This window comes from Bubalus bubalis, chromosome 11, assembly GCF_019923935.1.
Source record: "Bubalus bubalis isolate 160015118507 breed Murrah chromosome 11, NDDB_SH_1, whole genome shotgun sequence".
Taxonomy (NCBI): domain Eukaryota; kingdom Metazoa; phylum Chordata; class Mammalia; order Artiodactyla; family Bovidae; genus Bubalus; species Bubalus bubalis.
The window spans coordinates 43,483,010-43,497,488 of record NC_059167.1 but is presented as its reverse complement, the minus strand read 5'-3'; the positions used below and the strand labels follow the sequence as shown (position 1 = coordinate 43,497,488).

The following is a 14,479-nucleotide window of genomic DNA, read 5'->3' as shown; positions in this document are numbered from 1 at the left end:
TGGTGTTGGCTCTGTTGCTGTATAAAATATTAATAATATGTGTCTCATGAAAATATTCTAGTTTAAAAAATTAAGTCATTTGAGAAATGTCAACCAGAAAAAAAAAATTTATGAATCAAAAGTTCTTGAAAGGTTCTAAATTTTTTAAAAGTCTCCTTGGGGTCTTTTGGGGGCTATCTGAAAACCTTGTAGATTTCCTAGAATAATAAGCCAAAAGTTTGTTATCTGTGTCCCACATGGGGTTGGTTAACCACGGTCACCTGTTTTCACTGGAACACAGCTACACTCATTTGTTTACATTGTCTATGGCTGCTTTCATGCAAGGCCCACAGGGCTCCTCAAGCATAAAATGTTTAATATTGAGCCCTTTAATATTTAGCCAAAATAAATACTCCCTATGTTGCTATTTTCCTTCCAGGTTCTACCACCTGAAGTGAAGATTAAAAAGTACTACCAGGAGGCTTAAATATGTACAGAACTATTTCACCTGTGTGAAGAACATAGTCACGCTACCTCCAAAGCTAAAATACCCAGTTGCTAATAACCATCTTACTTCCTTTTCTAACCACCAAGATCACTTTGACATCAAAACAGTCCAAAGGGTGAAAACAAACCACCAAGAAGGGTAAAATCTAAGCAGGGTGAGATACAAAAGAACATATGGATAAAAACTATCTTAGAATGAATTGGTAACAGCTTTCAGGAAGGTACCTCACTACACTCAGTTTTACTCTTTAAACTGTTGTATGGCAGTATTTTAAATAGATAATTTTAGTGTTACAAACAATCACTGTTGAAGTTAAATCTTTTCTGAGAGAGGAAAACTTAGGTAACTGCCTAAGTCTTATTGTTTAGGTCACACCCTTGTTACTGGCACGTCAACACCACCTATGGATAACATCCAAATTACTGGTTCAGATTTTTTTTGAGGGGAATGAAAGAGGCTTTGAATAATTAAGTCTACCACTCAGAGTCATAAGTACTAACAGTTACTTATATGTTTACTGTGTTCTAAGAGTATCACAGGCATTAACTCAATCACTCCTTACAATAACCCTAAGAAATAGATGCAATTATTGTCCCCATTGTATGGGGGCAGGGGTGGGGGGGTGGGGAACTGAAGTAGAAAGGAGAAGTAATAAGCTCAAAGTGAAACTCAGAAGAGTGTATTCAAACCTGAGGAAGTCTGACTTCTGAGACTCCAGGCTCTTAACCACTATGCTAAGGTACATCTTGGGGGGGGAAAAAAGGACAAGTACCAACTGTAATTTTGATGTTTTCAAATGTATATTACCAAAAATATTCCCTATGATATCTAAGTATAGACTATAGTGCATTTTCAGTATTATTGTACAAGTTAGGAAAAATGATAGAAGCTCACATATAGATGAAACGAAATGCTAAGATCTCACTGTGTAAAATCTGAGATCAAAAGATCTCAATAACCTAAAAACTCCCTCTTTCTGAACACACTTACCTTTCTCTGTAGTCTCATTTTTTTCACTCTTTTCACCATTTATCTATTTCATAGGGAAAAAAAAGTTTCAACTTTAATAGAAACAAAAGTTTTTACAGAAAGAAAAAGTCCAACTGTAATACTACTTTGAAACTGAAAGCCTTCTAGGAAATGCAGTGTGCAGGGTATTGGCATTTTATAAAAATACAGATGAACAGTAATGGCATTAGCAGACTACTCTGACAACAGCTAAAACAACTAGTAACATCACATTCATACGTCATTTCCTCAAATTTTTCTCCAGTTAAAGGTGAAATATAATTTCAAAGCACAAATTATTAGAGAAACTTAGTCTTTAACTTAACAAGACAGCACTTTTTACAGTGAAATAAAAATTCCATTCCCTTCAGCATCCTCCAGTATAGACTTAAAGGAAAATGAATTAATACAAAATTTGTATTTCCTAACCAAGATAAAATGGGATAATTCTCTAAGGCAGTAGTCCCCAACCTTTTTGGCACCAGGGACTGGTTTCGTGGAAGACAATTTCTCCATGGACCAGGGCGGGGGTATGGATGGCTTCAGGATGATTCAAGTGCATTACATTTATTGTGTACTTCATTTCTATTATTATTATGTCAGCTTCCACTCAGATCATCAGCCATTAGATCCCAGAGGCTGTGGACCCCTGCTCTAAAGTACTAACTTATTTTGCAGATGGGAAAACTAAGGACCCACAAGAATTTATAGATCTATTTCTGCATCACTAAAAGTAAAAAAAGAAATGTAGATTATGTGCCTCCTAATATGATATAATATAAAGTACACAGTATCACCTATAAGCATTCTTGTCAAAAAAAAAAAAAAAAAAAACTGAACCTGAATCTAACTGAGCTCTTAGGCTGAACTTACAGCCTACAGGAAATACAGGAGACAGAGGAACAAGCTAAGTGACACAAGGAGGAAGTAACCAGATAAATCCAGAATGTGGTTCATTTTATAGAACTGATCTAGTATTCAAAAGCCAAATGCAAGAAATGAAAAATGAAAAGGAGACTCAAGTACAGGATGCTATAGAGACTTAAGACACATTGCAACCAAAAGACAATGAGTGGGCCTTGTTTGGATCCTGATTCAAACCAATCAACTCTAAAAAATCATTATGAGACAAGTGGGTAAATATAAGTATAGACTGGGCTTTAATTTATATCAGGGAGTTATTATTAATTTTGTGAGGTAGGAAAACAGCATGGTAGTTATTAAGAAAAACGTTCCTCTCTTTGAGAAGCATACTAAAATACTTAGCGGTAACATGATATGTCATCCAGAATTTGATTGAAGAAAGAAGAGGTGCAGATAAAAACCATAGCAAACGTTAGTTGATTATTGAAGCTGTGTTAACAGAATTTAAATGTATTCTCTTTTCAATATAAAAAGGCTAAACAAAAGTAAAAGTAATGAAAGATAGCCTTGCTGTTGGAAAAGCAGCAAAATCAAAGTTTAAAAGTTCCTTTCATATAATTCTTGGGAATCTTGACCTTTTTTTTATTAGCCATTTGACCTATAAATGAATATGTCTCTACAGCAGTACTATTTATCTTACATTATGAGTTCCTAAAATCAAAAGATTGGATTTCTTCACTTCTTTTTACATAGTACCTCACCCACTAACAGAAGCAATTCTACTACTACTACTTAATGAAATCAGTGATGACCCATATACAAATGATAGGCGAAAGCTACAAAATGCTTAGGAAAAATTAAATTAGAAATTTTTACGTGAATTTCAAACGTGCTTAAGGAATTATATTTTACAAAGAATAGCTTCTGAGGAGGTTAAAGGCAGGGAGTTATATTGATAACTGGTAGGTATCACTAACAGTTTCTGGCAAACAAATGATACAGCTGAAAAAACTACAAGTAATTGTTGAACAAAATGGAACCAGAAGAAGACAAAGAGGAAGAGGAAATTGGGACCGAGAAAAAAAGAAAAAGTAAAAGGGAAAAAATAAGAATAGAAAAAAGGTTTCATACCAAAGAAACAGTGTACCAAATCTTTCCCTAATGTAAATTACATTTATTAAAAAGGAGAGACCTTAAAGATCATCTATTTTAAGACCTTCATTGGCCAAACTAAGTCCCAAAACAGTTAAGCAAGACTTGATATGGGACCCGAACTCAGATATACTGAATCACAGTTCAAATGCCCTTTCCACAACTCTAGTAAAGTCTATAATGACTGCTAAAACCTAACAATATACACAACATATTTCTGTAGAAGCATCAAAAAAAAATCTGGAATCAACTAAAGCTAGAATTAATTAATTCAATTTCTAGTGAAAACCCATTAAATATTATCCTTATTGCCTAAAAAGAAAAGACATAGTGGTATTTCAATTTTTCTTAAGCAAATCATCTGACAAAAAGAACCAGTCTTTCTAGCTCACAGAATAAACCTGAAATACCTTTTGGGTTTTGTCTTTGGCATCTAGTACATTTTCCAAAGAACTTTTATCTGATGTGCTATCATCCTCTCTTTCTGCTTCCTGCTTTTTCTGTTTCTGCAGCTGCTCCTTCTCCTGTCTGTCCTTTTCTTCAAGTTTTTTCCGAACTTCAGCTTCTTCATATCTAGTTGAAAAAAGAAGTCAAGATGTCTTTTATTGGTATAATGGTGGAAAGTAAAACATATCCAGTTCCTCACCTTGAGATATTTTATGGCTGTATTCTTTCAACTGAAATTCAATTCTGCCAGTGTTGTTACAAATCACAAATTTGCCCTCTGTAGATTTATTTCAGATTGCTCAAAAAGCTTGAAAAGATACTCTATGCTCTCAAGTTGAAGTTGTTTAATATTCTTTTTGCTCTTTGCCTCTCACTAATTTCAATCCTTTTAAGATTCAAATATGCTGCAATTTCCTTTTCAAAGGATTTACAGTCCTAAAATCCTAAAACTAACTATAAAGCCTTATTATTCAATACCTCAAAATACAAAAGTACAGACTTTAAATAAGTGAAAGAACCTAAAGCCCCAAAGATGGAGGAATAAAGAACATGATTATTGCTATTAGTAGTATGATTAGGGAAATCTAGGCAATCCAAGAGTAAACAATAATGGGTAATCCCAAAATTAGAAGAAACTCTAATTCTACTTGGTTGATTAACTGGCTAAAGGAGAAAGGGAATAGTGATTCTAAATGATTTCATCCACCTTAACACATTTCAACCCCAAGATTAGCAATTCTGGAAAGGACCAAGGGAACACATTAGTTGGAAAAGATAATGTCTAAGTAAAGGCTATGATGTATACAAGTATCCCTGCTTTTCCAAAGTTTTCTTTATGCCACTTCACTTTTACAAAAGACTTATCCCATGGACGGAGGAGCCTGGTAGGCTGCAGTCCATGGGGTCATGAAGAGTCGGACACCACTGAGGGACTTTCACTTTTCACTTTCATGCATTGGAGAAGGAAATGGCAACCCACTCCAGTGTTCTTGCCTGGAGAATCCCAGGGAGGGCAGAGCCTGGTGGGCTGCCATCTATGGGGTCACACAGAGTTGGACACGACTGAAGCGACTTAGCAGTATACATGAGTACCTGTTTTTACTGACTGAAACAAATCTGAAGATGATTTTCACTTATAGAAAAAGGTGAAAAATGAAAAACAAGTGCTTAGCAGTTTTTTTCAGCAAGCTGTTAGAGAAGTAGTGTACACCCTGGGCAGAGCTGGCACTGCCAAGCTCCTTCCCCAGGAACTACACTACCATCTCAGCACCAAACTGTTATAGCTTTGCACTGTGTCTGTGAGCATCTGTGCTGTACCTCGATTATTTGTTTTGTGCATCTGGTAACAAGATGTCTTCTAAGGTATTGCTTCTTCGCCCTCTGCCATTTCAGCTTAGGTATGGTTTCACAGAACACTTCACTTTCAAGATAGCAAGGGAAAACCTGTTTAACTATAACAGGCTGGTGCTATTAACTGATCTAAGTATTGAAAATCCATTGAGAAAAAACAGTGAATTAAAAATAGTTCCCTTTTAATTTTGTTATTTAAAGAGTGACTAATGACTAAAAACTGAAACATATGGTGTTACAACATGTCACTGCAACATGAGGCACATGAGAAAATCATGTTTTTCTGAAGAACCCTGTCAGAAACTTAGAAAAAAATGGACTTGAGTTATAATCTAATACACCAATGCTTATCTTAACAATGTATCAGTCTAAACATTTAAAATTTTCAGTAAAGAATATTAATGGTAACACACAAGTAAGACTTTTTCCCCAGGAACTGAAATTTATATGCATGGTCATATATAAATGAACAAATTCTAAACATTATTTTTATCTTCTAAATATACATTTTTCTAAAGATTTCATAATAGTGTCCATACCTGAGTTTAAGGCTTTCAGAGAGTCTCTCAGCTTCTTCAATAGCTTTTTTGATGTTTGCAGGTCCAAGTATAGAATGAAAGTGGTCCTAAAATTATATGAAAACCATTTCATACTGTTGGTACTAGCTACTGTACATAGCACTAATGCTAAAAACACAAAATCATGCTGTGTATATAAACAAGTTTAGATAAAAATATTACGACTGAATAAAATCCTTTTTAAAACTTTAAACCTACATTAATGCATGACTTCTCCAGTTGTTTCAAAAATATTTCTTCATATCATTAGTATGCTTAAAAGTAAGTACTTTGTAACACACCTTTAAGGAGTGTAAATACTATTTTCATTGCTTATGAATAAGTGCCAAAAAGCAAACTACATATTTTAGAAGCAATATATATTTTCCTACTGTAAATTTGTTACTTAGTTTTTTTAGTCTCAGAAGCAGTAAAGCAAATTCTATACTGATCTACAGCATAGCATTTTTCTTATTTTAAACTGAGATGTTTCCTTCTGCTGCTGCTGCTGCTAAGTTGCTTCAGTCGTGTCTGACTCTGTGCAACCCCATAGACAGCAGCCCACCAGGCTCCCTCGTCCCTGGGATTCTCCAGGCAAGAACACTGGAGTGGGTTGCCATTTCCTTCTCCAATGCACGAAAGTGAAAAGTGAAAGTGAAGTCGCCCAGTCCTATCGGACTCTTAGCAACCCCATGGACTGTAGCCTACCAGGCTCCCCCATCCATGGGATTTTCCAGGCAAGAGTACTGGAGTGGGGTGCCTTTGCCTTCTCCGATGTTTCCTTCTACCTGTATTTTATACCTACCTACGTCCCAACTGGAGGTAAATCACTGTAGATATAAAATAAGTTTTACACTTGAGGAAACCATAACAAAAAATCAAATGCCAGGAAATAAATCATCAATAATATAATCTATGTATCTACGTTAAAACACACACAGGTTTAGTACATAAATTATTAACAAGCAAAATGAAGTTTAAAAAAAAAATCACTTCCCTAAGGGGACATTCACTGGATCTTGCAATCAGAGATGTTTTCAAATCACGGCTGGTTTGACATGACAGCAGTATAGTGAGACTCAGCTAACTAAGTAACGCAACTGATTTGCCACAGCTTATCACTATGACTTTGCAAACAGAGCCTACTAGCACAATTCATCACAAATGACATTGTACTCAAAAGTTATGGAAGAGCTGGTAGGATAAATTTGTTGATAACAACTATCATATGTCTATCTAGCCTAAAAGCAGACTGTATTTTAGTTGATTTTATTCTTCTAGATTAAATAAATAAAAGGGCATTCACCATGTAATTTTAATAAAAGTAGTTAATTCAACATTATATCAACTAAAAATTGTAGTGGAAGGGAAGTGGAATTACTTCCATTATCACAATGTTCTGACTATTGATGTACTACTTTAAGAGAAAATAAAATATAATCATTAACATTTCGCTGATAAAAACAAAATATAAAGTAAAACCAAAAAAACACTATGAGTTGCTTTGTTAATTTTTTGGTATGAACTCATTTAAAAGCCTGACTTAACACTGTTGAAATGCTGAAAAAATTATGTTTGGGCATGGCTGTTAAAAACTCCCAGAAGACATTCCCCTAATATCAATGAGGTTTCTTGTCAATAATTATCTGTCTGTGTGCTCTTAAAGGAACACAGCTCAAGTAAGTATAACATTTTTTGAACTTTTCAATAGCATTGATAATTAGCAGAATAAAAAAAATGTCCAATACTTATACAACTAAAAGCATTTGCTTCTTGGTTTACCTATTCCTGAACACACAAATTCAAGCAATTCTTATGCTTCCTGAACAAAATGGTTTACTAATAATAATATTTAGGATTAATTATCAAGATCACCATGGAGATGTAAAAAAAATTTTTTTAAAGGAATAAAAATATTCTAACTGCATCTAGACTTTACTGTACTAATATTTTCAGTATATCTGCCTTCCCTTTTTTTCAGATAACCCTAAAAAATTGTTCATAAACTGATATTTGTCAATGAATAAATAATAAACATGTTTCCTACTAGTGAACTTGCTACATTAACAAGTTTTCTCTAAATCTTGGTATAAAACCAGTGAAAAATGTTTAAGTTTCTGAAGAAGGCTGGTCACATTACATTCTGTCCCTTTGGATTTAAAGGATGAAAACCAGAAAATATGTAGTTACTAAAATTAATACTTCACATACTTAAACTGCACCAGAGAAGCTGAGCTAAATGAAACAAAAAACAGTTCTAAGATTGAAGCAGATGTGGTACCCCAGACAGATCAAATAGAAAAAAACAATCCCTTTACAGAAAACCAAGAACTGAATATCTGCAGCATATGAAGTAAAAGCTTGGGCTACTTGAGCCTTTGCAGGGAGCTTCTTCACCTGAACAAGTCCTGCCACTTTCAACTATTAATGATACATTCTTCAGAAATGCAATAGATACTCTGTGGAAATGGAAAAATTTCTAACTGATTAAACTTTACTCCAACCTCTTCAAGCTTAAAAAAAAAAAAAAAGTAAATACATAACCACTCCCAATCTTGTCAAAGAAAAAAAAAGTAACCACTAAGTTAGAAAAATAAAGCAAAAGTTAAGTAAGTACATAAAAAAATTGGCTCTACCACAAAAGACAAAAATGCAGACACCAAAACTACCGCAGTTCTCCAAATCTTCAAATCTTTCAGTATCTTTTTTATATTTCTGACAGAATTCAGATTTATGTTTTAATGAATAAAACATGTTTACAATAGAAATAAGCAGAATAACTGCCACCATTTATTCAATCACCCATCCAATATTTATAGAATACTTACAGTATGATAGGAATGATAATACAAGACTTATCTCTGATTCTTACCACAACCCACCAAGGAGGTTCCCCTTTACAGGAACTGGGGGTGCTCAGGATAGATGAAGGAACTTGCTCAGGAGCCCAAAGTGAGAGAGCGCAATCCCAACCCAGGTATGTTCCACCCGTCTGTGATGTTTTTGTGATGCCACCAGGGTCTTCCAGCACTGGGTTCTTTTTATTATTTCATAATAAGCCAAAGCTTTTAGTTGTGGGTAGTCCTTCATAACCCATACGTATGTATTTAGCAGAGTAGCTTTTCTTCAATTTTATGTTGAGCAGAAACAACATGACTCAAAGACCCTCTGAGTAAAATGTCCATTACATAATTGTTATTTTCAGAAATCTTCCAGTGGAGTTAGGAAAAACATCAGGGATGACAGGAAGTATTAACTACATGAATTATATACTGGTTCTAAGCAGTATCTTTTTAACAGATATGGTAAAAACCATCAAAGAGGGTGCAAAACAGGGCTCCATCTTTATCTCAGATAAAGTATGTTCAAGGTAAGTATGTTCAAGAATGTTCCAAGGGCAGGACCATTCCACCCACCTCTAGACAGGAAGATGAAGCTCCAAATGCAAGGGGCTACCTTTCCAAAGCTAGATCTAAAACCCTGTAAAGATTACTAGCATAATTTTGCTGGTGAGAAGAAACACCAGCAATCATTTGCCACCATTAAAGAAAATAGTAAAATTATCCCATAACCCACAACCAAAAGAAATTATCAGTCCCATTACTGTGGACAAAAAAAAAAAAGGTTATTTTGAAGAGTAAGAGAACTTCTCTTTTTATGCTTCTATAAGTCAATTTAAATGAGACAAGCTAATTCTGCCACTAGTGAATCAAGGTAAAAATCACAATATTAATTCAAGAATGGCTTGTCTACCAGGTAAGAAATCTATAAGCAGGATTTTGCTACTATTCTCTAGTAGCAAGATCATTCCTAGGTTAAAGGTAGAACCATGAACACAATATTCTTCCCATTTCTTTAACCCAGTTTCTGTTTTCTTCTTTCGTTTGTTTCTGGTGTGATAAAAATGCAACCATCTTCTCCAGCAACACTTATCCCAGCCAAAAATTCTCTTTGCCCACTAACAACTCTCCCACCATCCCTCCTGGTGCTTCAGCAAATTCAAAGAAAGGCACCTGGCTCAAAGGACTGAAAATAATAAATAAATATATAAAAATCGAAGTGGTCAACATTAACTTTGCAAGCTGAGATCCTTAATATGGCTATGATGTCAATTAAATACAAGAGCTATCACATAAAAACAAGTGACTAAACCCTGACTCTTGAAAAAGTATAACTACAGTCATATATTTCTTACTTAATGCATGAATAAACTGAATCCTTCCATTTGACCTGGCAATAATTCCAACAGAAAACTAACTACGAGTCTATGTTGCTATAAACTTGTTCTAATACAAAGCAAATGAAGTATGTGTATACAGTGTGAGTATGTATACACACACACACACACACACACATATAAATTTGTAAATAATTAAAGTAAATCTTTAGTTAGCTTTTTCTGCTTGCAGAAGAATTTGAATTTGCTGCTAAATTTCAGGGTTAGTTAAAAATTTTAGAGATCAACAGCTCCACCATGTGACAATAACTTAGCAAATAAAAGCTTAGAAATAAAGGGTACCTGCTGTTGCATGAAATCAGGCCTTTTTTTGATAAGATTATAAACAGTCACATATTTCATATAGAGCACATAGGCCCTTTCCTCATCACGATCTAATCTGCTTTCTTCTGCAGTCTTGAAGATCTTCAGGGCACTCTGGACATAACTTAAAATCAGAGGAAAACATAATTATAACACTTGACATCTGGGAGGAAAAAGTCATGTATAAAGTCTACAGAGAATCTCAATACATTTCATAATTTAGACTGCACTACTTCAGAATTGATACAAAGTTAGATATAAGTTTGGATACAACATGAAAATTTCCCTTATGCTACAATTAAATACTTACATTTCCTAAATTTTTTGTATGTCACCAAACTGTTCAAAATGCACCTAAGACTAGTTTTTAAAAGATTTACTACAAAAGATAATCCTGAGGCAAACAGTCCTCCAGCATCCATATAATAGTCATACTCTACAACTAAAGAACAGAGCTGTATACTACTCATATTGAAGTAGGGGAGATAAAATAGTTACTATTTTAAAGTTAAATACTTTTCAATTCTCCTTACTCTTTTCTAACTAACCATGATGTAAAATTCTCCCCACCCAAGAAACTAGAGCCAGGAAAGGGGACATGAGTTTAATATTTTAGAGTTTTCTACACAATAGCTGAATGATTCACCGGCCCTAAAAGGAAAAGAGATTTAAAGTCTAAAAACATGTCATCTTAAAACTCCACTTCAATAAAATAATTTGAGGATTCTATGGCATTCATTCTAAGGACATTTTCCTGATTTAATAGTCCTCTGAAAGCAAATTAATAAAACAAACATTTCCACAAGAGGAATTCATTCACCTACAACTAAAGTTTCACCAACCAAGTTATAGTACCAATGCTTATACACAATACGCTTTATCAATAATTTATTTCCACAAAGCAGTGCATCCGGTTTTCTATATTTTTCAAACTATGCTCTAAGACTGAGACATGGATTAATGATGAAGTTGGTCAGGTGAAGGAATTAGAAAACCACAGAAAGGAACAGGGGCCAAAGCAGTCTTTACGACGGAAGGCAGTCCTACACAAGGACGATCTGTCAGTGTGTATGCCCTCTCAAGCACAGTGCTGAAGGCCTAGAATAGAGGTAAATCAAACCAGAGCTTAGTAAGGAGATTCTCTAAGAGTTTAGGAGTGGGTGCAATAGCCCTTAGGTTTTTCCAAACTTCTTTTCACTAAGATGCATGTAAATCTCATGGGCCCATACATACCAGATGTAGCTGAGATGGCTGCAATGCCTGTGTGAGTCCAATGAACCAGCCACACATCCTAAAAGGATTCTAGCATCCGCTAGACTAGTACTATGACATTGTAACAATATGAGTTGTGGTGGTACATTTAGGAAGTTCCTCCAACATACTACTTCCTGTGGGTCAGGGTAGTCCTAGAGCTAAAGCAGACATTGCTAAAACAGATTTATCTATTTTAAAATTAGATGAAGCTCTCTGAGAAAGCTTCAAGGTGGTTTTATCCTTCCCACTATTTCCTATTTGAAAATCATTCCAAGCGAGTTTAACAGAACTACTTTCTCTATCACCCCATCAACACCAACTTGGCTCAAGAAGTAGGCCAATCGCTCTCTCATTCTTCCTACCCCTTCCCCACCCAAAAATCTTTTTGAAAGCCCATATTATCTTTAGTAACCTTTAAGAGTATCAGTTCATTCTAGACTTTTCTTTCCTGATCCTCTTTAAGTTCTTACTATTCTGTCTTCATCCATGTTGTACTGATATTTTCTTCCCATCTTGTTCATTTCCTCTACAAAATGACTTATAAAGATGTCCCAGTGCAATCACAGGTTTAAGATGCCTCTTCGCAGGTTCATTTAGAATCATATATATTATTTTTTAGAGCCTTACATTTATCTCCAGTCACAGAACACGTGTTTTCCCCCCATTTCTAAAATCTGACTGCCTCAAGTGTAGGGTATAAGGCTGGCAAGACCCACCTTTCTTTCTGAAACTCTCTCAACTCTGTAATAATATAGTTACATATGTCCAAATCGTCTTCTTTGTTGGTCAAAATAAATTCAGAAGAAAAGTTCCCCTCCTGCCTCCTGTCCTTTACCGGAGATAAAACTATCAACAAGTTAACAATTTTAGTGATATCCCATTTTAAGCTAAATAACTTCCAGTAAATATCAAAATACCCAGACTTCTCCATTTCTACTATATTTTATCTCAGGGCAAATTCAGGAAGGTATTATCTCTAGCCTCTACTACAACATACAGTCGACTTCAACATAAACAGACCGCATGTCCTCAAAAACAGGCACACAAAAAATAAACCATTACGTTAAAAGTTCATGTCAAATTGGCACAAATACTGTGCTGAATACAGCATAAAAAAATACATATTTCTTTTTTTTTAATCAAAGAAAGACTGCTGCTAAGTCACTTCAGTCATCTCCGACTCTGTGCGACCCATAGATGGCAGCCCATGAAGCTCCCCCATCTCTGGGATTCTCCAGGCAAGAATACTGGAGTGGGTTGCCATTTCCTTCTCCAATGCATGAAAAGTGAAAGTGAAGACGCTCGGTCATGTCCGACTCTTAGCGACCCCATCGACTGCAGCCTACCAGGCTCCTCCATCCATGGGATTTTTCCAGGCAAGAGTACTGGAATGGGGTGCCATTGCCTTCTCTAAGAAAGACTATGCTAGAACCATATTTTATATGTGAGATACACAAGAATAAAAATGATCTTCAATTAAGTACATTTATACTGTTGCAAAGACATTAACTGTGGCTGAATGAGGTTTGTAGAATCCTTGCAGACTTTACCTCTTAAACTCACAATGTGATATATTTGTCCAGAGAACAGATAATATGCATATTAGCAGAATATGTATGTATTTTGCCAAGATAAAATTAAGAACTTCTCTAACTCATTTAATAAAATGGAAATAAATTAAAAGTTAATAGCTATCCCCCACGTTTCATAAAGTTATTTTATATCACTTTGCTTTTACAGAAGACCTAACTCAATACCTCTTTTTCAGGAATGGAAAGAAATTCGAAGGGGATTTTTGCTTTCATGAAAAAAAGATAATTGTTTCCTTTCTTTATACCATTTTAGCTTACCAAACACTTCATAGAACACTCTAATTTTCAATAACAGATGATACCTGAATATGACTCAAACTAGCAAAGTATACATACTTCTTAGTGCTTATTTTCTCTGGTTTAACTTCTGTCTTCTTATTGAGGTCTTTTAGTGAAGAACTGAGGTAGAGTTCTTTAGGAACTGAAGCCACGGCAGGCATGATGAATAATCTTTACTCTTCCACTTCCACAATGAATCGTGTACTTCATTAAAAGGAGTTCTTTTCTGAAACAAAATAAGACACATAATCCTAAATCCACCAACAGATGAATGGATGAAGAAGATATGGTACATATATACAATGGAATACTACTCAGCCATTAAAAGAATGAAACAATGTCATTTGTAGCAACATGAATGCAACTAGAGATTATTATACTAAGTGAAGTAAGTCAGAAAGAGAAAGACAAATACCATATGATATCACTTATATGTGGAATCTAAAATATGGCACAATAGAACCTATCTAAAAACAGAAACAGATTCATAGACATAAAGAACAGACTTGCTATCGTGGCGGGGAAGGCACAGTAGAGAGGAGGGCCGGGGGGAGGGACGGACTGGGAGTTTGGGGTTGGTGGGTGCAAACTATAGGGAACTAAATTCAATATGTGATAAACCACAACAGAAAAAATATATAAAAAGATGTATAATATATATATGTATAACTGAGTCACTTTGCTGTACAGCAGAGATTCGCACAACTGTAAATCAATTTATACTTCAATTAAAAAAGAGATAACTTTTCCCCTATCACTTATTTCCACAATCTTAATGCTCTTCATTCTATCAGTTTAGTAATATTAGATGAATGGACATCAATGAACACTGACTCCTATGATGCTGAGTAAGGTACAACTTAAGGGGGGAAAAGGCTTCTGCTCACCTATGTGAAACTCCAAAAGTACCCCAATTTGCTTTGATTCTAGTCACATTTTACATTAAATA

General features: G+C 34.9%; 1 protein-coding gene across 1 annotated transcript in view; it reads right to left on the bottom strand.

Annotated features, from left to right (window-relative positions):
- Window positions 1-13,779, bottom strand: part of USP8 (ubiquitin specific peptidase 8) — a 36,364-nt gene extending 22,585 nt beyond the window's left edge. Inside the window, exons 1-5 of the mRNA XM_045162070.1 lie at window positions 13,588-13,779; window positions 10,385-10,529; window positions 5,848-5,933; window positions 3,922-4,084; window positions 1,478-1,520 (exon numbers count right to left, since the gene is read on the bottom strand). Of these exons, the coding sequence (XP_045018005.1) occupies window positions 1,478-1,520; window positions 3,922-4,084; window positions 5,848-5,933; window positions 10,385-10,529; window positions 13,588-13,691 (541 nt within the window). The 5' untranslated portion in view covers window positions 13,692-13,779. The remainder of the gene's footprint in view (window positions 1-1,477; window positions 1,521-3,921; window positions 4,085-5,847; window positions 5,934-10,384; window positions 10,530-13,587) is intronic.
- Between the last annotated feature and the right edge of the window lie 700 nt (window positions 13,780-14,479).